The sequence below is a fragment of the Trachypithecus francoisi genome, unplaced genomic scaffold (assembly GCF_009764315.1).
Source record: "Trachypithecus francoisi isolate TF-2019V2 unplaced genomic scaffold, Tfra_2.0 Lachesis_group7, whole genome shotgun sequence".
NCBI lineage: Eukaryota > Metazoa > Chordata > Mammalia > Primates > Cercopithecidae > Trachypithecus > Trachypithecus francoisi.
The window spans coordinates 88,378,355-88,401,976 of NW_022681472.1; the positions used below are offsets into that span (position 1 = coordinate 88,378,355).

At 46.7% G+C, this 23,622-nt stretch overlaps 2 protein-coding genes across 4 annotated transcripts in view; one reads left to right on the forward strand and one right to left on the reverse strand.

Annotated features, from left to right (window-relative positions):
- CCN4 (cellular communication network factor 4) overlaps positions 1 to 3,998 on the forward strand; it is a 38,261-nt gene extending 34,263 nt beyond the window's left edge. For both annotated transcript variants that reach the window (XM_033202626.1, XM_033202627.1), the window contains one exon: positions 1,679 to 3,998. In XM_033202626.1, the coding sequence (XP_033058517.1) occupies positions 1,679 to 1,978 (300 nt within the window). In that variant the 3' untranslated portion in view covers positions 1,979 to 3,998. The remainder of the gene's footprint in view (positions 1 to 1,678) is intronic.
- Positions 3,999 to 14,117: 10,119 nt separating this feature from the next.
- NDRG1 (N-myc downstream regulated 1) overlaps positions 14,118 to 23,622 on the reverse strand; it is a 60,262-nt gene continuing 50,757 nt past the window's right edge. For both annotated transcript variants that reach the window (XM_033202628.1, XM_033202629.1), the window contains 4 exons: positions 23,571 to 23,618; positions 21,317 to 21,352; positions 18,946 to 18,997; positions 14,118 to 16,067 (listed from right to left, as the gene is read on the reverse strand). In XM_033202628.1, the coding sequence (XP_033058519.1) occupies positions 15,826 to 16,067; positions 18,946 to 18,997; positions 21,317 to 21,352; positions 23,571 to 23,618 (378 nt within the window). In that variant the 3' untranslated portion in view covers positions 14,118 to 15,825. The remainder of the gene's footprint in view (positions 16,068 to 18,945; positions 18,998 to 21,316; positions 21,353 to 23,570; positions 23,619 to 23,622) is intronic.

Genomic DNA, 23,622 nt, shown 5'->3' on the forward strand with positions numbered 1-23,622 from the left:
TCACCAGATTGGTGCACTGTGAATTTCACTCAATGGAAGCTTTGGTGGGCATCATATTATTAGAATCAGGATCACTCCAGGAAAACCTCAGGGACCCTCAGGAGTGGTCTTCTATAATGATTCTGCGGGATCCTTACCAATTTCTATCCTCCCTTCACTCCCATGCCAACCCACTCACACAGAGCAGCCACACTGGGTGATATAGGGAGCACTAAATGAGGCTCATGACCCCTAGAGTCAAATGTCTACTTGCATTAATTGCATGTGACTGTGGCCAATCTCTGCTCATCACGGAGCCCCCACTCCCTCATCATTAAGATACTGGAGTTGATCTCTGAAATCCCTTTCAGCTTTAAGAGTCCAAGATAATTAAAATAAAGCATCAAAGAAAATTGGGCCACATTAGCTTGAGCCCCAGCTTCAGAGTTAAAAGTGGATCTGATTTATCTAATTCAAGTCTCCCTCACTCATGCCTTAGGTCAGCCTTTTGTCACATGAAAATCAAAGCAAAAAAACAAAAAATTCAATAGTTATTCCATTTTTGGAATGCTGATGATTTCTTAGGGATGTTGAGGCCAGGGTTGCCTCTGGTGTAAAACAAGCAGCACAGCTCCCTGTGATCCTCTTCAGACATCCAACATCACTGCTCATCCCCTAGACACCTTCTCCAGTCATCTACATATTGATCAACTGGATCCATTTTTCTTCTTCCTTCTCCTTCTTCTCCTCTTCTTTCTTCTTCTTCCTCTCTGATTATTTTTCTCTGTAATACTAGCTTTTGTAGTTTCTGCACTTGGTATACAGTAAGCATTCCATAGACATCTCTTAACTGAAAACATACGTGGAAAATGTACCAACCGCAGAAGAATTAGAGCAAAGGTCCTAAGCTGAGTGAGATGGCTCTACCATTACTGGACCAGATAATGCAAGTCCAAGCAATTTTGATTTCTAACCACTTTTTTTCTAGAATTATGTACCCTCAGAGGGTTTCCCAAACTGGGCAAACTTCATGTCGCCATGCAGCCTAGATCTAGCATGGTGCTGTACACAGTAGACCCTGAGAACCCTTAATCCAATGGGTTTACTCTGTGCCTACTCTGTACTAGGCATGGAATTATACCACAGAGACACAGAAAGAACAGCAAATCTCAAGTGGCCCATAGCCCAGTGGAAGGTAGAGTTACCTTTTAATAATGTAAATTCATTTGAATACATTGCATATTAAAGGTGTGTGTGAAAGACCACGAGAGGCAAAGGTGGGCAGGGAAGTTAGGGCAAAGCATGTCCCCTGAGCATGGAGTCCCGATGCCAGTTCTGCCACTAGCTAGACAGGGGAACTTGCTTGGATGAAGGAGCTACACAGGCTCCCCATGTTGGTGAAACCACGATGAATGGCCATAGGCAAGACAAAAATGCAGGACAAAAGAGATACAAAAATGCAGGCTGTGAGATACAACCCAAACAAAACATGTTCCTCTGTGGTTCTCCATTTACCTCTGTGCAGTACACTGGATCTCACTGTGTTTGTTGCTGTCCCTCCTTGCTTGAGGATGCTGTGAAGCTGAAAGTAGGGTGGAATGCTCCCACATAGTGAGGAGGGAAAAATGGGACTCAGGGGAAGAAGGTGATTGTCCATTGTCTGAGCACCCCCACTGAAAGCGCCTTTCCTTTCCTTCAGGAAGGGAAGAAGTGTCTGGCTGTGTACCAGCCAGAGGCATCCATGAACTTCACCCTCGCCGGCTGCATCAGCACACGCTCCTATCAACCCAAATACTGTGGAGTTTGCATGGACAGCAGGTGCTGCATCCCCTACAAGTCCAAGACCATCAACGTGTCCTTCCAGTGTCCTGATGGGCTTGGTTTCTCCCGCCAGGTCCTATGGATTAATGCCTGCTTCTGCAACCTGAGCTGTAGGAATCCCAATGACATCTTTGCTGACTTGGAATCCTATCCTGACTTCTCAGAAATTGCCAACTAGGCAGGCACAAATCTTTGGTCTTGGAGACTGACCCAATGCCTGTGAAGCAGTCAGCCCTACGGTCAATAACTTTTCACCATTGAGCCTTATTTTGTCAATTTCCTACTCATTCCTAGTTACCCTGATCTGGACCCTTGGCCTCCTTTTCTGCTTCTAACCACCCAAAAGACCCATGATGGTGCTGCTCAGGCCCATACTATGAGTTTTCTCCTTGACATCATTCAGCATCTACTCTAAAGAAAAATGCCTGTCCCTAGCTGTTCTGGACTATACCCAAGCCTGATCCAGCCTTTCCAAGTCACTAGAAGTCCTGCTGGATCTTGCCTAAATCCCAAGAAATTGAATCAGGTAGACTTCTAATATCACCAGTTTCTTCTTTAGATGCCAAACCACAAGACTCTTTGGGTCCATTCAGATGGATAGATGGAATTTGGAACAATAGAATAATCTGTTATTTGTAGCCTGCCAAGAGGTACTGTAATGGGTAATTCTGACGTCAACACACCAAAACTATCCTGATTCCAAATATGTGTGCACCTCAAGGTCATCGAACATTTGCCAAGTGAGGTGAATAGTTGCTTGATTTTGATTTTTAATGGAAAGTTGTATCCATTAACCTGGGCATTGTTGAGGTTAAGTTTCTCTTCAACCCTACACTGTGAAGGGTACAGATTAGGTTTATCCCAGTCAGAAATAAAATTTGATAAACATTCTTATTGATGGGAAAAGCCCCCAGTTAATACTCCAGAGACAGGACAAGGTCAGCCCATTTCAGAAGGACCAATTGACTCTCACACTGAATCAGCTGCCGAATGGCAGGGCTTTGGGTACTTGGCCAGGCTCTTCCTTGAATCTTCTCCCTTGTCCGGCTTGGGGCTCATAGGAATTGGTAAGGCCTCTGGACCGGCCTGTCTGGCCCCTGAGAGTGGTGCCCTGGAACATTCCTCTACTCTTACAGAGCCTTGACAGATCCAGCTGCAGACCATGCCAGACCCACTGAAATGACCAAGACAGGTTCAGGTAGGGGTGTGGGTCAAACCAAGAAGTGGGTCCACTTGGTAGCAGCCTGGGGTGGCCTCTAGAGCTGGAAGCTGTGGGAGTCCAAGGGCCCCGGTGCTCAGGGCACATCTATTGCAGAGACTCATTTAACAGCCTTTGGTTCTGCTGACCAAATGGCCAGTTTCCTGGTATGAAGATAGAGGTTTACCAGTTGTTTAGAAACAGAAATAGACTTAACAAAGGTTTAAACCTGAAGAGGTTGAAGCTAAAAGGAAAAGGTTATTGTTAATGAATATCAGGCTATTATTTATTGTATTAGTAAAATATAATATTTACTGTTAGAATTCTTTTATTTAGGGCCTTTTCTGTGCCAGACGTTGCTTTCAGTGCTTTGCATATATTAGCTCACTGAATCTTCTCGACAGTGTTGAGAAGTTCCCATTATTATTTCTGTCCTTACAAATGTGAAATGGAAGCTCATAGAGGTGAGAAAACTTGACCAGAGTCACCCAGTTGGTGAGTGGGAAAGTAGGATTCAGATAGAAATTGGACTGTCTTTATAACCCATATTTTCCCCCCTTTTTTTAGAGCTTCCAGATGTGTCAGAATAGGAAAATAGGAAAACATACTGGAATAAGTGGCTTTTTTTCACTGTCATTTTTCCCTCTTATTACCTTTCTAGTTCCTTTTTAAAAGACAAGAATATCTGATTTTCTGATAATTTAGGCTCTTAAGCATCAAAAAATCATGGGACACACAAAAATCCACAAATCCCCTATAGCTTCTCCCCTCTTTCCCATCAGAATCAGCTCTCATCACACATTTAAAAGATGATTCTGTTTACCCAATGCTGCATATCGAGTGTTGTGTAGTTATTCACAGGGAATTCTGTGCAGTGTGCAGAGAGATTCCTAAACAGGAAAAGGACTGGGAATATGTCCTCCTTAGTATGACCTCCCCAAAACCTAGTCCAGTGCAAGTCATACAGTGGTGCTCATTAAATACTTGATGAATACGGGAAGCTGTGCATGTGTTCCTACTTTTATTCGAAGCTCTCTTCTTCCAAAGCCACATGAAAACATAATTTTCACAATCAAAATTTTATATTAAGTGCCTTAGCAAAAGAGACATTTAATATTTTAAAGAAATGTGTGTGTATATATACATATATTTGTATATGCATATACAAGAACTCTTGTATAAAGAGAATTCACCCCATGAATGATCTCTTCTGTAAGTCAGTGTGAATCATATTAGATTTTCTTAGAGTGAAAACACCTGCCATCTACAAATTACAAGGCTGGATAACAGCTTACTCTATTTGAAATTTAGTGAAGGCCGGGCGCGGTGGCTCAAGCCTGTAATCCCAGCACTTTGGGAGGCCGAGGCAGGCGGATCACAAGGTCAGGAGATCGAGACCATCCTGGCTAACATGGTGAAACCCCGTCTCTACTAAAAAATACAAAAAAAAAAAACAACAAAAAAAAAACTAGCCGGGCGAGGTGGCGGCCGCCTGTAGTCCCAGCTACTCAGGAGGCTGAGGCAGGAGAATGGTGTAAAAAACCCAGGAAGCGGAGCTTGCAGTGAGCTGAGATCCCGCCACTGCACTCCAACCTGGGCGACAGAGCCAGACTCCGCCTCAAAAAAAAGAAAAAAAAAAAAAAAAAAGGAATTCAGTGAAAACCCAAGAGCTAGGTTCTTACTGAATTTGCATCTCAGTTTGGGAAACTGAACTTAGCTTTCAAAGATCATAGGAAGTCGGGTTGGAGAAACTAGGGATTATTCTGGCAATGGGTGGAAGAAGGTGGTCAGAATAACCCAGTCGCCACTGGTTTTGAGAAATGGAACTATCTTATGCAGAGCCCAGAGGGCAAGTCTCAGACCCGTGGGTTGAAGTCATGGAGAAGGAAATTTGGATCCAATGTAATGAAGCTCTTTCTAAGTCAGAATTTCCCTGCAATGGTGTGGCCGGATTCAATAAAAATGAAGAATAATACATATAATGGAAAAAATCTCCATTGATTGAGTGTTTACTCGGTGCCAAGCACTATGCTAAGTTGTTCATTATCTTATTTAATTGTTACAGCAATTTTGAGTATGCGTCTCTTCACTATTTCATAAATGGAACATGTGGGACTCAGATTTTCTGAGAAGTCAGCCCCCAAAAAGTTAGAGCCCAAACACCAGCTTATTCTATCAGCCCTTGCTCTTACAGAGGCCTCTAGAAAAGACCTGAATGACTCCTATTGGAGAATCATATCCACAAGGGGCTTCAAATAGACCAAATAGATCACACCTCTCCAGTCCCTTGTTAACTATATGTTCTGAGACAAATAATAGGTACCCTACGGGTTAGTTAACCTTGGCTGAGGAAATTTACATTAGTACTTAGAGTGAATTACTCAGGTGTGCTTAGGTGTGCAACAGGGAGGGAGATCTGAATTCACCAAATTAAATCTTGCTAAACCTGATTATAAGCATTTGATGAGCGCTTAGCATACACCAAGCCTGTGGAAGGTGCTTTCCTGCCATATCTCATTTAATCTTCACAGCAGACCTACAGAAAATGACACTATCATCTGAGTCTCACAGAAGTTTAATAGTTTACTCAAGGTCTTACCAGCTAGTGAACAGCAGACCAAGACTGGAAACCCAGGATAGTCTGATACCTGAGCCATCTCTTCTTGTGCTGCGCCTAGTTATTCTGTCCCCAAATCAGAAGGCATGACCTTTATAAGAGGCGCTTTACTGACAAGAGCTGCAATTTTAACTTTGAAAATGATTCAGAGTTATCAAAGATAGTAGACTCAAATGATATGATTGTCTGTAATCTCGCTAGCCTTGTACTGTGTGCCCGTAGCAATTACAGGGAAGTCATCTAGCTCCTGACTACTACGTTGAACTATGTCACTGCTTCTTACAAACTTGTCTTGATGCAAAGCAGCCACAGTGATAACCCTGCATATCTGGGAATCATAACAGTCAACTATGTATCTCTGCGTGTGTATGTATATGTATGTATATATCTATTTTCAAATTGTGATTTAATATTTAAATATTCCTACTGCCGTTTTTGTGACTGAAAAACTACACATGAGGAAACGTCTTAGAATTTTCCAATAGAAGAAAAATAGCACTTGGGCAATCTGTCATGTTTCACAACAGTCCTCGTTTTTCTCGTGATTTGTGTAGTGGGGAACGTGTTTGCTCAGTGTGAAGGGTCTCATTGCTCAAGTTCTCTGTGTAAGGCTTTTCTCCTTAAGGGTATAAACCATCGGCAAAGTCACGTACTGGATTTGGTGGCTTCTCTTGTACCTGCAGTTGTTATGAGCCAATGATGGAGCATTGAGCACGTTCAATAAATGTGCAGATGGTGGAAACGAGGTCCCAGACACTTTATACAGTGACATTAAAATGGCTAAAAAAGTTTGGAAATGGGTTTAGAAACACAAAGTTTAGAACTCAGAGAAGACAAGGGCTGCCAATGTATCCGGGCTGGAAGACACCTCATGTAAATATAAAGTGAAATTTTTGGCATTCATTCATTCACTCACTCACATATTCAGTGTCTTTCTACATCCCCAATGAGACTGAGTACCGTGAGGTCAGGGACTGTAGTTGCTTCCTCTGAGCCTAGCTCAGAAGCAGGCACATGTAAAGAACTGAGTAAGCAAGGATCGGATGGGTGGACGGAATATCTATTGCCACCTGCCTTAGGAACTAAGAGGAGGAAAAAGAAGCATAAGGAAGGGTGCAGATGCAATGGAAACAGTCCTGACTTTGGGCCTCAAATGGATCTTGATATCCTTTTTTCCTCACTAGGCCCATCTGAGCCTCAGTTTCTCCAGCTGTGAGATGTAGAAAATGATTGTACCTACCCCTCAGTGGGATGCATATTTCATACAAAATTTTAAAATAGAGCTTAGAATACTAAGCACTTAATAAACTTAGAACATGAAGCACTTACTAAACACATCTATTATCAGCTGAGTTTCTTCATAAACTGGGGGTAATCAGCAAGGCTGCAGTAAGAATTAATGTCAATGTGTATGTGTGTATATTTAATTTATTTAGCCCTTATTTAAAATAGCAAATGTAAAGAAAACTATACTCAGTTATAGTGTCACTATCTATACTCAGTTATAGTGTCACTATCTATACTCAGTTGAATGCTCTTTTACCTCAGCCATAGACTGCTGAGCCCCTTAATTTTTTGCTTTTTATGTTTTCATGTTATGCTGTCACTTGATTTAAAACCCAGCTTCTCTAAAGCAGGAAGGGTGTGTTACTTCTCTATGATTCCCAAGCCCGACACAGCACACAGCATATGCTGAGCTGTGTGAACAGATGTGCAGATGGCTGGGGCAGATGAAGTGAATGCCTCTTTTGATACCTCTTGGCCAAATCCCTATCATCCACTTGACCCCAGAACACATGATGAGAGTATAAAAAGTCAAGGGGAGGCTCCATTCCAATAAAAATATAATCGTCACACAAATTCTTTCTAGGAACGCCTCTATCCTGAAACATATCGGTTTCAAAATTGGAACTTAGATCATGGTGTCCTGTGGGTGCCTCAGATTAAGATGAATGTATAGATGTTAGGGCAATTTTTTAGGATATCAGGTGGCTGAATTGGGGGGGAAATGGGATTTAGGGGAAATGGCCAGAGCATTTCATTATGAAGCATTTTCTTTTCAAAAGCATTGCAGAGATGCCAGTGTTCTCCATCACCCCTACTGACAAAATCGGAATGCAAAGGCATCCTCTGTATTCAGAGAACCAAAAATTCTAGTTGAATCTGGTTCTTTCTAAATGTAGGAATGAGCAAAAATGACTTCTGAGGAGACAAACAAGCTGTCACGAAGCCCGTGCACTGCTTCATGTATTTTATTCTGGAACGAATGTCTCCAGATCTCTAGCCTAAACCTCACTGCTCTTGTTTTTCACACAACCCTAACAATGTAGATTTCTTAGTCCATTCCGTAAAAAGGGAGAGGAAGCTGCCCGAAGCAGGCTTATTGATAGCAGAGGCCAGCCCGGCAGCAGAGGAGAAGGTGGAAAAATTAAAAGCCAGATGAAAGATATAAAAGCAGGTCATCTAAGTCCGAGTGGGACTATGTAATAATGGAGGGACAAACAGCCGCCACAGTCAGTAACAACCTTACGGGCATCCACAGTCTTAGTCCCCGGAATTTACTGTGTTCCACAATCCAAGACATCAATAAGTGGGGGCATGAGTCATGTGCTCAGTGAACGGTTTTAAAAGACAACAAGACAGCAAGGGATTTAATCCATTTTAGAAATGACTGGGCAAGCGATTTATTCTCTCTGAGCCTTGGTTTTCTCATCTATATGAAGCAAGGAAAATCCTCACAAATAAATAATAAAAAGGTGAAATAATCTATAAAGCACACTAAATATTATTAAAGAAAGTATATATCTGTTAATTTAACAAAAGTCTCCTGTTATGTGCTTTGCTCTATGCTGGTCCTGTTGATACAGAAGAAATCTCACCAGCCTGGCCAACATGGCGAAACCCCACCTCTACTGAAAATACAAAAAATTACCCAGGCATGGTGGTGCACCTGTAGTCCCAGCTACTTGGGAGGCTAAGGTAGGAGAATCACTTGAACCTAGGAAGTGGAGGTTGCTGGGAGGCCAGATCATACCACTACACTCCAGCCTGGGTGACAGAGCAGGAGTCCATCTAAAAAAAAGAAGAAGAGGAAGAGGAAGAGGAAGAAGAAGAAGAAGAGGAGGAAGAAGAAGAAGGGGAGGAGGAAGAAGAAGAAGAAAGAAGAAGAAGAAGAAGAAGAAGAAGAAGAAGGAAGAAGAAGAGAAGAAGAAGAAGAAGAAGAAGAAGAAGAAGGAAGAAGGAGAGGAGGAGGAGGAGGAGGAGGGGGGAAGAAGAAGAGAAGAAGAAAGAAGAAGAGAAGAAGAATAAGAAAAATAAGAAAGAAAAGAAGGAAAGAAAAGAAAGAACCAGAAAAAAGAAAGAAAGAAAGAAAGAAAAGAAAAGAAGAAAGAAAGAAAAGAAAGAAAAGAAAGAGAAGAAAAGAAAAGAAAAGAAAAGAAAAGAAAAGAATCCCTAGTTTGCAGGAAAAAGGACACCCACAGTGACATGTGTTACACATGCTAGATGTCCCATCTCTGCGTGTTGGTGCCTGCCTCCTGGGGAGGACTGGGCATTCAGCAGACACTTCTCAAAGCAGGGATGAGAAAGGGCATGTTCTGCCACAGTGAGCTTTGCTGTCAATGGACTTAATCATGCAACAGATACGCCCAATTCATGGCCACAAGGACATCAATTACTCAGACGCCGCTGCATGTATGTGGGGGGAAGGGTGCAGGAGCAACGTGAGCCCAGTCACAGTTAATTAGACAGGGAGTGGCACCTGAGTAGAGCTGGACCAATGACATTCTTCCCCTTAAGAGACAGAAAGACCTGATTCGTTTTTGGTTCAAGAGCCAAAAGGTCAGGTAGCCCCTGGGTTAGGGCCACCATTTTATGCTTCAGAGTTACAGAAAAATCTGATCTTAGAAAGGAGACGGCTAACTCCTCCCCAATCCTGTCTCCCACCTCATAGGGCCAAGCCTCACCTTCTGCTCTTGGATTCCATGTGGGACACTGGCGAAGGGTTTCCACGTAGCCTAAGAAGCCCAATATAAATACGTAAGCCAATGGATTTAGGCCAGATCTAGGGGTCAACCCAATGACTTTCTTAGGGAAACTGAAAAGGGCCAAAGACAGACCCTGTACATGCTAATCTCAGCACACACTTGGCCTCCCAGGGGCTGCTGAAACCCAAGAATGGAAGATTTGAAACCAAAACAAGCAGCTAGGAGACCAGAATCAGATCCCCAGCTGGCCAGACAGACTTTGGGTATGTATCTCTAAATAGCACTGATACATGTAAACACCTGCAACAGTTGCTTCCTCTCAGAAGCCAGACTACAGCAGGTCTCGGTGCCACATTGACTCCTCAAAGCTGGCACAACACCCTGCTCTGATGCTTCCTCGCCATTTCCTCCACCACCTACTTTATCTTAGTTCCCGTCTTACACAGGACACAAAGTAGGAAAGGCACTTCTTATGTTTGTTGAATAATCATGAGCCAACATGCTCCTCCCTCCCCTGACTTTAAACAGGGCTTCTTAACCTGGGGTCCCTGGGTCCTCCAAGAATCTATGTATAAAATCCAGAGGGCCCTGTTCTCAGATGGTGAAAAAAAATGCATCTTTGTTGTTCCTAACCACTAATTGCAACTTAGCATTTCCTTCTATCTAAATGTAGGCGACAAATCCTAATAGTATCAGCAGCTGTAATCCAGATAATCCTCTTATTTCAATTGCAGCAGATAGCTCAAAGTACAGGACTTGGAAATTGCAGCGATGTTGAGGTCTGCTTCCACATTACTGCTGAAGAAGTGCATGTGACTAGGTCACACAATAGTCACATTTGGATAATTATACTTCTCTATAAGTGGCTTTTTTAGTCTTATGTATTTTATTTTACGCATTTAAAACTCTTCAGAGGAGGAGTCTGAAGTCTTCTCTGACTTATCAGTGGGGTCATCCGTGGCACAAAGAAGCCCAAAGACCCTGCCTTCCCCTCAGCCCCTGCTGGGACAGGATGCAGTTGTAAAAACTATCACTCCAGGCTCACCTGCCACGCACAGCTCACAAGGTCATCTGCCCAGGTCTACACTGCACGTTCCTCACAAAGACACATAACAGGCTGGATGCAGTGGCTCACTCCTGTAATCCCAGCACTTTGGAGGCTGAGGCAGGTGGATCACCTGAGATCAGGAGTTCAAGACCTGCCTGACCAACATGGTGAAACCCCGTCTCTACTAAAAGTACAAAAAATTAGCTGGGTGTAGTGGCACATGCTTGTAACCCCAGTTACTCCAGAAGCTGAGGCAGGAGAATCGCTTGAACCCAGAAGGTGGAGGTTGCAGTGAGCCGAGATCATGCCATTGCACTCCAGCCTGGGTGACAAAGGCAAAACTCCATCTAAAAAAAAAAAAAAAAAAAAAGACACATACCATCCACCTCAGTGCTGGTGCCCAAACTGGCCCCTCTGCTGGGAATGCCCTCTCGCCCTTCTGTGCTGAGGTGATGTCCCCACCTTCTTCCAAGTCTAGATCCTAAACAGCAGGGCTGTGAACCACGGCATATCCACCTGTTGCACGATGGTGCAGACTTCGAAAGTGTTTACAGCTAAACATTTTACAAAGCCTAAGAAATTCTTCAAGGGAAGTGAAGAAAAACCAACATAGAGAATAGCATGAGAGCTGTTCTCAGTGGGGGCCTGTCCTTGAGCGGGGGCTACACTTAGTGACTTGCTTCTGTGAAAGGAAAATCCTGGGGTCCCCAAAATCACTCAGCTAAAGGGGAAAGTCAAGTTGGAAATGGCTCAGGGCAAACCTGCCTCCCATTCTATTCAAAGTCATCCCTCTGCTCCCTGAGATAGATGCATGTTCTGATTGCCTCCTTCGGAAAGGCTTATCAGAAGCTCAAAAGAATACAACTATCCTGTGTCCAAGTGTTCTCATTGTTCAATTCCCACCTATGAGTGAGAACATGCGGTGTGCACATGTACCCTAGAGCTTAAAGTATAATAAATACATATATACATACATAAAAAGAATACAACCGTCTCTCACCTACCTGTGACCTGGAATTCCTCTTCCTGCTTCTAGTTGTCCCTGCTTCTGGATGGAACCTTTGTATGGTTCTTACATGTATGGATTGATGTCTGTGTCTCCCTAAAATGTATAAAACCAAACTGTGCCCCAACCACCTTGGTCACAGGTCGTCAGGACCTCCTGAAGCTGGGTCACAGGTGCACGTCCTCAGCACCTCCTGAAGCTGGGTCACAGGTGCACGTCCTCAGCACCTCCTGAAGCTGGGTCACAGGTGCACGTCCTCAGCACCTCCTGAAGCTGGGTCACAGGTGCACGTCCTCAGCACCTCCTGAAGCTGGGTCACAGGTGCACGTCCTCAGCTTTGGCAAAATAAACTTTCTAAATGAACGGAGAACTGTCTCAAATTCTGGGGGTTCGCGCATCCAAAGAATGAATATGGAGAAGTAGAAAGGGTAACTTGACGATGGAGAAATCTGGCAAACACTACCCCAGCTAGGCCATCACCATTAATCCCACTGGCAATAAACGACAGTGATAGTGTGTGGCCTGGATATGATGTAAGAAGCAGGACAAACCACCTCTATGGGCTTCCCCGAAAAACCCACAGCCCCCAGTTGTACCATGAGAAGAACTACCTACAAATCTCAGTGGAGAGACCTGCAATAGAATGCCTGACTAGTGCTTCTCAACGCTGTCAAAGAAAAAGGAAACTCTGGCCAGTCGAGGTGGCTCACACCTGTAATCCTAGCACTTTGGGAGGCCCAGGCGGGTGGATTCCCTGAGCTCAGAAGTTGTGAGACCAGCCTGGACAACACAGTGAAAACCCATCTCTACAAAAATACAAAAAAAATTAGCTGGGCGTGGCAGCCTGTGCCTGTAATCCCAGTTACTTGGGAGGGCGAGGTAGAATTGCTTGAACCTGGGAGGCGGAGTTGCAGTGAGCTGAGATCGCGCCACTGTACTCTGGTCTGGGCGACAGAGTGAAACTGTCTCAAGTTAAAAAAAAAAAAAAAAAAACTTTGGGAGGCCGAGACGGGCGGATCACGAGGTCAGGAGATGGAGACCATCCGGGCTGACACGGTGAAACCCCGTCTCTACTAAAAAATACAAAAAACAAAACTAGCCAGGCGAGGTGGCGGGCGCCTGTAGTCGCTGCTACTCCGGAGGCTGAGGCAGGAGAATGGCGTGAACCCAGGAGGCGGAGCTTGCAGTGAGCTGAGATCCGGCCACTGCACTCCAGCCTGGGCGACAGAGCGAGACTCCGTCTCAAAAAAAAAAAAAAGGAAAATCTGAGAAACTGTTACAAGCCAGAGGAAGCTGAGCATGACAACAAAATGTAATGGGGTGTCCTGGATGGGATCCTGGACAGAGAGAGGACATTAGGGGAACCCCAGTGAATTCTCAATATGGTTCAGGGCTTAGTTAACAGCAACATCCAACTGATCTCCTGGTTGTGACAAGTATGCAGTAACGTCAGATATTAATGACAGGGGTCACCGAGTACAGGCTATATGGCAACTCGCTGTATTCTTTGCAACTGTCTGTACATTTTAAACTAATCTTAAATAGTTAAAATAAGAGGTTATACTAAAATCTTTTAACTTTTTTTTAATGTAGAATAGAAAGCAAGCATTACAATGGTTGTCATTGGGCATGAGAAAAGGAATGGTCTTTCCACATACATTTTTTTGTAATCCAAACAAAATGTAGCCTGGGTACGGTGACTCACACCTGTAACCCCAGCACTCTGGGAGGCCTAGGTGGACGGATCCCTTGAGGTCAGGAGTTCGAGACCAGCCTGGCCATGGCAAAACCCCATCTCTACTAAAAATAAAAAATAAAAATAAAAATAAATTATCTGGGCATGGTGGCATACGTCTGTAATCCCAGCTACTCAGGAGGCTGAGGCAGGAGAACTGCTTGAACCTGGGAGGCGGAGGTTGCAGTGAGCCAAGATCGTGCCACTTCACTTGAGTCTCGGTGACAAAGTGAGACTATTGTCTCAAAAAATAAAAATAAATGTTAAAAATAAAAAAGCTGTTTTCCTCAAATTATGAAAAGTTTTATCCTCTTATCACTGCACTGTCTAAGCTACTGGTCACTTGAAGTGCAGCTGGTCTGAAAGGGCCGTGAGTGTGAAAGACACACTAGGGTTCCCAGAATGAAAAAGGAATGCAAAATACCTGCGCAACAGTTTTCATAGAAGTGGTCATATTTTAGACATCTTGAGATAAATGTATTATTAAAATTAATTTCGTCCATTTCTTTCCACTTTTGAAAACGAGGCCACCAGGAAATTAGAAGTAACATATCAGCTGACTTAAATTTCTGCTGGACGTGCTGCTCTGAAGCAAAGAATTCCAGAGATGAGGGGCTGGGGCCCCCTAGGTGTCAAGGGTGGGCAACCCCCCAGTGAAACAGCCATCCCTGCACTGTAATGTTTCACACACACAATCTCTCAGGGACACAAAAAAGACACAAGCCGCTGCAAAGTTACAAATTTATTGGTCTGGAAATAAATACAAATATCTCATTAAGAAACTCCTCTGGAAAGACTTGTGCACAATAGTTTCCCATCTGTACTCAGCCTCTCTTGCCCCGATCCCCGACTTTTCTGCGCAAGGCCAGGGAAGGCCTCCAAGGTGATGGGCGGCAGGTAACGAGTCATTGCCTCTCATGCCACCTGGAAGGCTGGACTACTCCCTTCTCCCAACCGCCGGGTCCCAGAAATCCTCGGGCCCCAGCGGCTGACTTACAATGTTCAATTCACTCTGACCAAACTTCCTATGAGAAAATCCACGGTGAGCCAAAATGAAAAGTACAAGGCAGTAGTACAGGAGCCTGGCAGCCGCGCTGGCCGCCCACAAACGTCAGTGGTGCTGCCCCATTCGGCGAAAGGTTAGGGAGCAGGAAAAGAGGAAGCAGAAGAGGGAAGGAAAGTCCCATGGAATACATATTCCAGAATCCTTACATTTTCTCAGCCAGCGCTCCCCACGAGTTCCCACCCCCACCCTCACCCCCACAAGAGTAAAGAGTTCTGAGGATCCAAGAACGTGACTCGGTCAGGTAGGTTCAGCTACTGAGTTCACGTTCTAGCCCAGCTGTCGAAGACTGAAAACTGGATTTAATCCAATCACACAAAATTCCTGGAACCAAGCTGGGATCCACAGAAATCACAACTGCACTGGATCCCAACACAACCACAAGGAATCCCTTACATCGAGTAACCCCAATTCCGCCCCCACCCCAATGCTTCTACCCCGGCCCCTGAAAGGACACTCATCACAGCCAGGGCAGCTGTGGAATGTTTCCCTCCATTTCAAAGAATGCAAAACAAATCTAAATGATCTTCTCCCTGAATAAGAATCATCACTCGCTCATGTATCAGGGGTGGGAAGTTGGGCTGTGGAGAAGAGGCAGAAAGCAGAACTAAAGCCTTCAAAAACCATGATGCGCAACATTTGCTGAAACATTTTTGTCTGTAAAGCCAGGAGATTTCGTTGCCTGCTTTTGCTGCACATTAAGAGGATGCTAGAAAAATCAAGCTTGTTTGCTTCTGCATTCAAAGCTTCCTAGACGCACCAACTTTAAAAATCTGTTTCTTCAAGTTAACTGCATAGATTGGTTGTTCCAAATGCCTCTAGCCTCAACATAAATCCCACCTTTTCCCCCTTCTTGTTTTGCCTGTTTCAAAGAGGTCCCTGCACATCACTATTACTCCCCTCCTGAAATGAGAAAAGGATTTTGTTTCTGGAAACTGGTTCAGTTTCTCCTCAGTTAAAGAGGACACGGGAAGTGGGCGGCTGGCCTTCTGACCAGGCACCCGTTTGAACCAGGATGCTCAGGGCAGCCTAGGCTTGGCTTTGTGAAGTGTGCGCTGCTACGTGTCTTGTTTTTGGCAGTTTGGTGTCTCTGAGGGAGGGGAGGAGAGTGGCAACTTGTCACTGGTTAATGGAAGAGGATGCGAATGCAGAGATGCTTGCTTCCTTCCTTTGGTCCACTGCCACCCCGCCTTTGGAGAGGGCACCCACATAATAAGACCCCATTTGTCTCCACCAGAGCTCACTCTTACAAAATAAGCTTTGGATTAATACCGAGTTAGGCGCAGTGTGGCAGGCAGGGGGCGAAAAGGGGCTGGAGAGGAGGGGGCCGCTACAGAGAACAGAGTCCGGGGGTGGCGGCTGGGCAGGCCGCCTAGCAGGAGACCTCCATGGACTTGGGCCCGGCGTTGTTACCGGCCGCACCCGAGTTGGGGGTGATGTCCAGGTGGGCCCCCTCGCTGGTGTGGGAGCGGCTGCGGGTGCCCTCGCTGGTGTGGGAGCGGCTGCGGGTGCCCTCGCTGGTGTGGGAGCGGCTACGGGTGCCATCCAGAGAAGTGACGCTGGAACCAGAGGCTGTGCGGGACCGCATCAGGCGGGTCATGCTAGCCGAGGGCACTAGGGGGACAAGAAACAGCCAGTTAGAGGGCAGGAGACTGCCAGGTGAGGAGCCAGGCATGCCTATCCACCAACCACACGCCCTTCTACATGCCAACCCCAGAGAAGCCTTGATCCCTGCAGCCATCCAGCTGCTGGGCCCCCGTCCTCTCCATGTCCACTCACAGAGAGAGACGGCGAGGCCCAGGTGAGGGAAAGAACTGCTGCACTCACACCATGAGTGACTTGAACCCAGATCTGGGTCTGTACCCCAATTCTGCCACCTCTTAAAAGCTGTGCAATTTTGAGAGTATCCCCCTAAGCCTCCCTGTTCCCATCTGTAAAGGGATGTTAATACTGACCCCTGGTATCAGCACCTGTGTGTACGCCCATGACCCCATGCTGTCCATGATCACTGGAGCAGGGAGGACACCTGGGGTCAGCCGGGCTCGGCCCTGCACATCACAGGTGGGGAAAGGGAGAGGGGACACACGGCAAGTTCCTGGCAGGGCTATTTGTTGTCATCTCTCTTTCCCAAAGAAGCCTGTCAGCCCAGGTGCTAACAAGGGCGCTGCCTATTCTTTGGGATCTTCTCTAAGACCTCAAATGTTCTTGTGCATGGCACGTGCTGATGGGGTGAAATGAGGAGGAACAATCCTGCCCACCTGTACTGGATGAGACAGTGTCCTGCAAGATTCACACCCACCTGAAACTTCAGAAGGGAACCTTATTTGGAAATAGGGTCTTTGCATCTGTAATTAGTTAAGGATCCCGAGATGAAACCATCCTGGGTTGACAGGGAACCCTAAACCCAATGACTGTGATGCCCTTATAGAAACAGCACACAGGGATACGCAGGGGAGAAGTCCATGCAAAGACAGAGGCCGAGATTGGAGTGATGCAGCCACAAGCCATGTAAAGCCAAGGATCGCTGGGGCCATCAGAAGCCAGGAAGAGGCAGGGAAGGTTCTTCCATAGTGCCGTTGGAGGGAGCAAGGCCCTGCCCATACCTTGATTTTGGACTTTAGGCCTCCTGAACTTTGAGAGAATGGATTTCTACTGTTTTCAGTCACCCAGTCTGTGGAGCTTTGTTAGGGCAGCTTTAGGAAACTAGTGTCCCACCCACCTGAAGCATCATGGCTAGCAGGCCACAAGGAGTCACAGACGTCAGCAACAGGGGCAGCTGATCCACACCAAGCATGCAGGGCTTATGTTATCTCCCTGATAGGCACAGGGAGGGGCTTTTGATGGCAGGCACTCCCAAAGAGAATTAATCCTTCCTGAACTATCTTAAAGAGCTAGTTTTGAATTCAGAAAGAATTGGGGTCAATGCCACATCCGCAGCTCACATACTTCTCTGAGCCCCTACTTCACCCACAAATCTGGGATTTCTACTGAGGAGGATGAGAAGGACACAGTAAGCACTGATGTCAGGTGTGCAAAGGGTTCATTAAGCCAGCCCCCTGCAGTGTGCAGGAGGCCAGTGACCAGTTCCTTTCCTTCTCTTTGGCTGATGCCTTTGAGACCATAGCTCTTCCTGTTTTTTCCCCCCAAGACCTGCAGGAGGCTTTGGGTTTCTGGAAATAGATGCTGATTCGGGGAGAAAGATGAGGTCTAGCATTCACTTCCTTTCTCTCCAGAACACTCTCAAAGCAGAAATCCAAACCCTGGCGGGGCCAAGACAAACAGGAGTCACAATTCACACTGTGCAGGGTAAAGCAGGGCTGCCCCACGGCTCTCTCCATGGCTATCTCCAGTGACAGCCTTTGCCTGCAGCTTCCGCTGGGGAAAGCAGGCTAGAAAGGCAGGAGCCCCACTGGCAGATAGCTCCTGTTGGAAGAGGGCACCTGGGGATGTGGATCCCGCCTGAGCCTGAGGCATGGAATCAAACCTGCCAGCCCTGCCTTGCTAGAGCTAATCATGGCTGAGGCCAAGGCTAGGACTGCAGCCAGCTTACCAAGCATACTCTTACTATCTACATGGGCAAACAGTTTAAGGAAATGGCAAAAGGGATCAGAAGTTCAATACCTTCCTAGTAAGGACGGACACACAAATTAGAGTTCCACAACAGTGGCGTCAGAAGAGCCACTCGTCATGTCAGGGCCGGACTATGGCTGACAAGCCCACAGCACTGACTGGCTGCTGTTCAGCTGAGTTACAACTCACCAGGGTCTGTCCTAGTCCTGGGACAGCACATCTGGAAAAAAAGGCTGTATGTGTCTAACCAACGAGAACTGCAAAGCAAGAATTAATGAGTTCCTGAATGATGCTGCCAATGCATCCTCCACTTCCCAAAGTTCATGACTTGAATGTGGCATGCTCCACCTTGAATATAAGCAACTTTGTTAGCCACTTCCATAGAGCTTTGCGGTCTTCAAAGAACTTCCACAGATCCGCCCTCTACTCCCTGCTTAGATCCCCAAAGCCTCAGCTTCATCACTGATAAGATGGGCTAAGAATATGTCAAAGGAGTACTGTGATAGTTCAATGAGATAAAATAATGTGTTAGTGTATCTTTCATCACTGACACCGTCTTCATCATCACTATAGCTGGTGATCTCTTAAAACGTGTGATCAAAATTTAAAAAACTGTTATTGTTTCACTGTTTGTCACTGTCTTGGTGCTTAAAGGGACAGGCCTCATCCTAAACCTCCCAAAACCCCTAGTGTGAAGCAACTTCTGTTCAACAAAGGAGGAAAAATGAGCCTCACTGGTATAAATGAGAGGCTAGACCTTCCAGGCTGCCACGTGCCCTCCACACACCTAAATGTTTTTTCCCAGAAAGCTGAAGCTGGCCAGGGGGACACAGAATTGCTCATCCAAGCCTGGCTCAGGACAGAGCACTTCCAATTCCGACACATGCCCCGACCCACTGCACACGAGGAACGCCATACTCACTGTATCCCATGCCCTGCACGAAGTACTTGAAGGCCTCAGCGAGCTTGGCTGGCTGCGAGAGACAGGCAGAGAAAACGCAGTCAGTTGCTGGGGGACCCGATCACCCGAGGCCACAGGGCGTGTGCCTGTGGTCACCTTCATTTGAGAGCTTGGCTCCAGACAAAAGCCATCACATGTTGACAGGACAAAACACAAAAGTAAAAGGAAGACTATGGGATAATGATGGGACATTCACCCCACAGCTGTGGAACTTGGACAAGTTACAGGACCTGTCTGAGCCAGTTTCCTCACCTGTAATACAGGGCAGAGTATCACAGCTATTTCTGTGTGTCTCCAGGGAGATTACATTCCACAAAGGGACATGTCTAACCCAAGCATGTGGAAAATAACAGCATCGCCATCGTGAGCCACTCCCTGTGCAAGGGGCTTTGCTGCGTTCAATCATTTACTCCTGATAACCCCTTATGAGGTCACTGCTACCTTAGATACATTTCATAGCTGAACAGGTTTGGAGAGGTAAATCCACTCAGGGTCCCACAATAAGTAAGTGGTGGGTCCCGCAGATTAACCCTGGGCTCTCCAAACTCAAAACACTCGTTCTTGAGGCAAGTCACTATCAGTCTCAATAGCAGGCTGGCTGAAAAAAGGGATGATGGATAGATGAATGGGTGGAAAGAAAAGGATGGATGGGATGACGAAAGGAAGGGGAGGGGAGGGGAGGGAAGGGAAGGGAAGGGAAGGGAAGGGAAGGGAAGGGAAGGGAAGGGAAGGGAGGGAGGAAGGATAGATGGATTAAAAAAAGAATTGGTGGGCAGAAGGAAGGAAAAAAAGATAAATATGAACAAGAGAAGGACAAATAAAAGGAAGAAAGGATATGGAGAAGAATGAATGGATGATGGCTGGATGGTTCACTGGATGGGTAGACAAACCAATTAATTAGCAACTCACTGGGTTACTTTAAGTGAACTGTGTATGGCACACTGAGACCACATCCAATTCTACCAGTTCTCTCAGTTCATTTAATGTAAACTAGGAGGTGAATGCTCAAGTATCACGGGCATACATGCAAGGCATATCTGTTCTTCAGTTAATTCCAACTGTTCTATCCAGTGCCCTGGGTCCTATTCTCCTGAGGCAGTGAGAGGGCACTGGTAGAGGCTGGGCTGACCCCCTCCCTGCTCTCCACCAACTCCTGCCAGGACTCCACAAAGGGCCAAGTGACATTTAAAAGAGAGGCTATGCTCAAATTGCCCTCTGGAATTTGTGTGACAGTGGAAGAAAGGGACAAGAGAAGCAGGTCAGGGCTGCAGGGAACAGGGACGCCTATGATCAAGATGATGAAGAGAACCAAGAACACAGGCTTGGGAATGAGAATTCCTGGGCCCAGTTTTAGTTCCAGTAATCATGGGCAATCTCTCTCAACTTTTGGCCTCAGTTTCCTCTCCTGTGACACTGCGATAAAATGCTTGCTCTTCCCACCTGAGTACTATTGCAAGGACCTAATTTAATCAAGGATGGGGAAACCCTGTGTAAACATACACCCAACTTGCAAGGGCACAAGGACGACAGTGTTACACAGGAATTGCTCCTCCCTGCGCTGGTGTCCCCGAAGCCTGTGCTAGTTGAACTCCTCTGAAGCTCTGAAAATTATTTTAATTATGACCAGGGTTACATCTGTTCTCATTTTACATAGAGAAAGGGAAAAACGAGGAAGAAAGGAGGCAGAGTAGGTTTTGGACCAAAAAGATGACAGAAAACTCTACTTCATTTTAAGACAGAACACAAAACTATCAGGATATAAAATTATAAGACAACAGATTAGAAGTTTACTTGTCAGGTTGGTGAGATTCTTTATAGGAGGGGAAATTGAAGGGATCGGTTACGCAGCAAACACATTACATTGATCAATGTGTTTATTTGTACATGTGCACACACATTTACACATGCACACAGACATGTGTACACATGCACACCTGCAAACACACATGCACACACACATGCATACACACACGCACAATTTGGCTTCCTCTCCTCCATGTCCCTCTGCTCTGGGCTGGAGCTTCTCAGGGCCCTTCACTCCAGCAGAAGCCCATGGTCTTTGGGGCAGACACACCTAGATTCTGATCCATGATGACCAAGGTGTGTCTACTTGGCAAATCCCCCAACCTCTGTGAACCGCAGTATCACCCACTCCACAGGGGATGGCTCCTAGGGGATCAGAGTCCTCCTATATAGCACCTTTTCCCAACAGTCCACAAACTGTCATCCGATGTCACAGCAAGGCGATGAGGGAACAGGTGTCACAGAGGCACATGCACTCCACCCGGGGGAGGCGACAGCTGGGTAATGCAAAAGCCAAGGTGGCACTCACCTGGGAGATCTGTGGGAGACCGCCACAGTCCGCCATCTAGGAGACAGGGAAGCTGGTTAGTGCCAAACACCACAGCCAAGGCCATCTGCACTAAGTTTGTTCTGAAAGGATGCCCATCTGCCCGCTGCCCTGCCCTGCCTTGTCCTGCCTTACAAAGGAGGAACAGGGTGGACCGTGGGTAGGGAGCATTCCAGCCCCACCAAGCAAGGTTGCTGGTGTCCCGGTGGCAACCATCACTTGCCGCTTACTATGTGCCAGGCACTACGCTAGGCTCCATAGATAATTTCACTCCATTCCCCAAGAACCATGGAAGGTACAGCTGTCCCATTTTACAGGCAGAAACTGGGCTAGAAAGAGCTTAAGGAACTCGCAAGGTTCCAGGCCAGGATCTGTCTGACCCGAAAGGGTTTGATAAAGAAGGCCCTTTTCAGAGATTCCCTTTGTTCCCTCAAAAGGAAGTGGTTGAATTTGGGTCTTCGGGCCGGATTCAGCTCCTGACTGGTACCCTTCCTAAATGGTGGATGTTCAAAGTCCCTGTGAAATCACTGAACCTCAAGAGGCCACTGCAGCCTGTGAGAGCGTGCAGCCAGACTGGACATGAGCAGGGCTGGTGGCAAGGGAGCAGGGGGAGGCTGTAGGGAGGGTGGCCTGGGGTGAAATGGGGCTGGAGGAGTTCGTGGGAGTGGTGAGGCTGTGGGCATCCTACAGCCCAGGCGCCTCAAGTCTGGACACCCAACACTAGCCACAAAGCGACACTGACCTGGGGCAGCCCTCAGCCCAACCAGCATGCAGGGACAGGATGCCAAAATGTTCCCTCCAGGCGGGGCACTCGGCACATGAGGCTGGTGCTGTGGAAGTCTCCAGAATCAGGCCTGAGTGAGTTCTGTTTCTGGATCTACCATCAAATCGGCCACCCGACCTCAGTCAAGCCACCTACCCTTTGCTGTAGGGTGTGGTTGAATTATGTCCCCCAAATAGACATACCTAAGTCCTAACCCCAGTACCTATCCATGTGGCCGCACTTGGAAACAGGGTATTTGCAGGTACAATCAAGTTAAGATGAGGTCATACTGGATTAGAGTGGACCCTCAATCTAATGGCTGATGTTATTACAAGAAGAAGGAAGTTTGGACACAGACGCAGTGATACAATAGGGAGAGTGCTGAGTGAGGACGGAGGCAGAGACTAGAGCAATGCATCTACCAGCTAAGGTGCACCAAGTGTGGCCAGCAGCCACCAGAAGCTGGAAGAGGCAGGCAGCATTCTCTCCCAGCACGGAAGGAGCATGGCCTTGCCCACACCTTGATTTCAGACTTTCAGCTTCCAGAACTATAAGGGAATAAATATCTGTTGCTTTAAGCCACCCATTTTGCGATACTTGTGACAACCGCCCTCAAAGTACGGCATTATGCAAGCTTGACGCCCAGTAGCTTCTAATCTTGCAATTTCCTTCTGAGGGAATCTTGAAAGAAAATCTACGTAAAGAGCCCAATACAGGAAAACAGCCTCCCACTCAATAAGTATCGGACACCCCCCACATGCCTTTCAAAGGCATTCTGCTTCTATGGGGGAAGTTGAGGGCACGGTGACCTACAGATGCCACTTCCTTGTCCTTCCCCCAGTGCAAGGGAGCCACCTCATCTCCACCCAGGTCCCTCCTGGCCACCTGCCCCTGCAAGGGTGCACCCGGGCTTAGAGGCCCCTCTGAAAGGTTCCCACTCTTGTGCTGCATCTCCGGACGAGGCTGCCACAAACAGCCGGTGGTTTGCATTGTGCAATCAGTCATAACTGGCAAGGGACTGGTAGAGGTTGCTACAGACCCTCAAATCCAGCTGCGAGCGAGCTAGCACACCATGTGCTCAGATGAACTTGCCGGAGAAAGTCCTGACCTTCCCCGGCCATGGGACGTCTCGTCTTCTCCTATTGTGACAAGCAGAGCCCCTCTTGGAGGAATATCCTGGCCCCAGCCTATGGAGGGCCCCTGCCAAGTCATCCCTGGTCTCTCTATCCCCAAAACCCTCAGACCAGCAGCCTGTTGATTCCTGCAGTCCCACAGAAGGATCCCTCATCTTTGCAGCCTCAGATTGCCAGTCGGCACCCAACATGTTCATAAACAGATGTTCATAAACAGATGAAATCATCAACTCTATGGTTTCTGATCATGTGCCTTGCCTTTTTCAAGCCTAACTCAATATTGCAGAAAACGTGAGTTTCTAAGAAATAACAAACACAAACCCCGTTGTTTTCCCTGTACCTTGAGGAGAGTGGTCTTTGTTGGGTCCAATTTCGAGTTGCACTCCACCTGC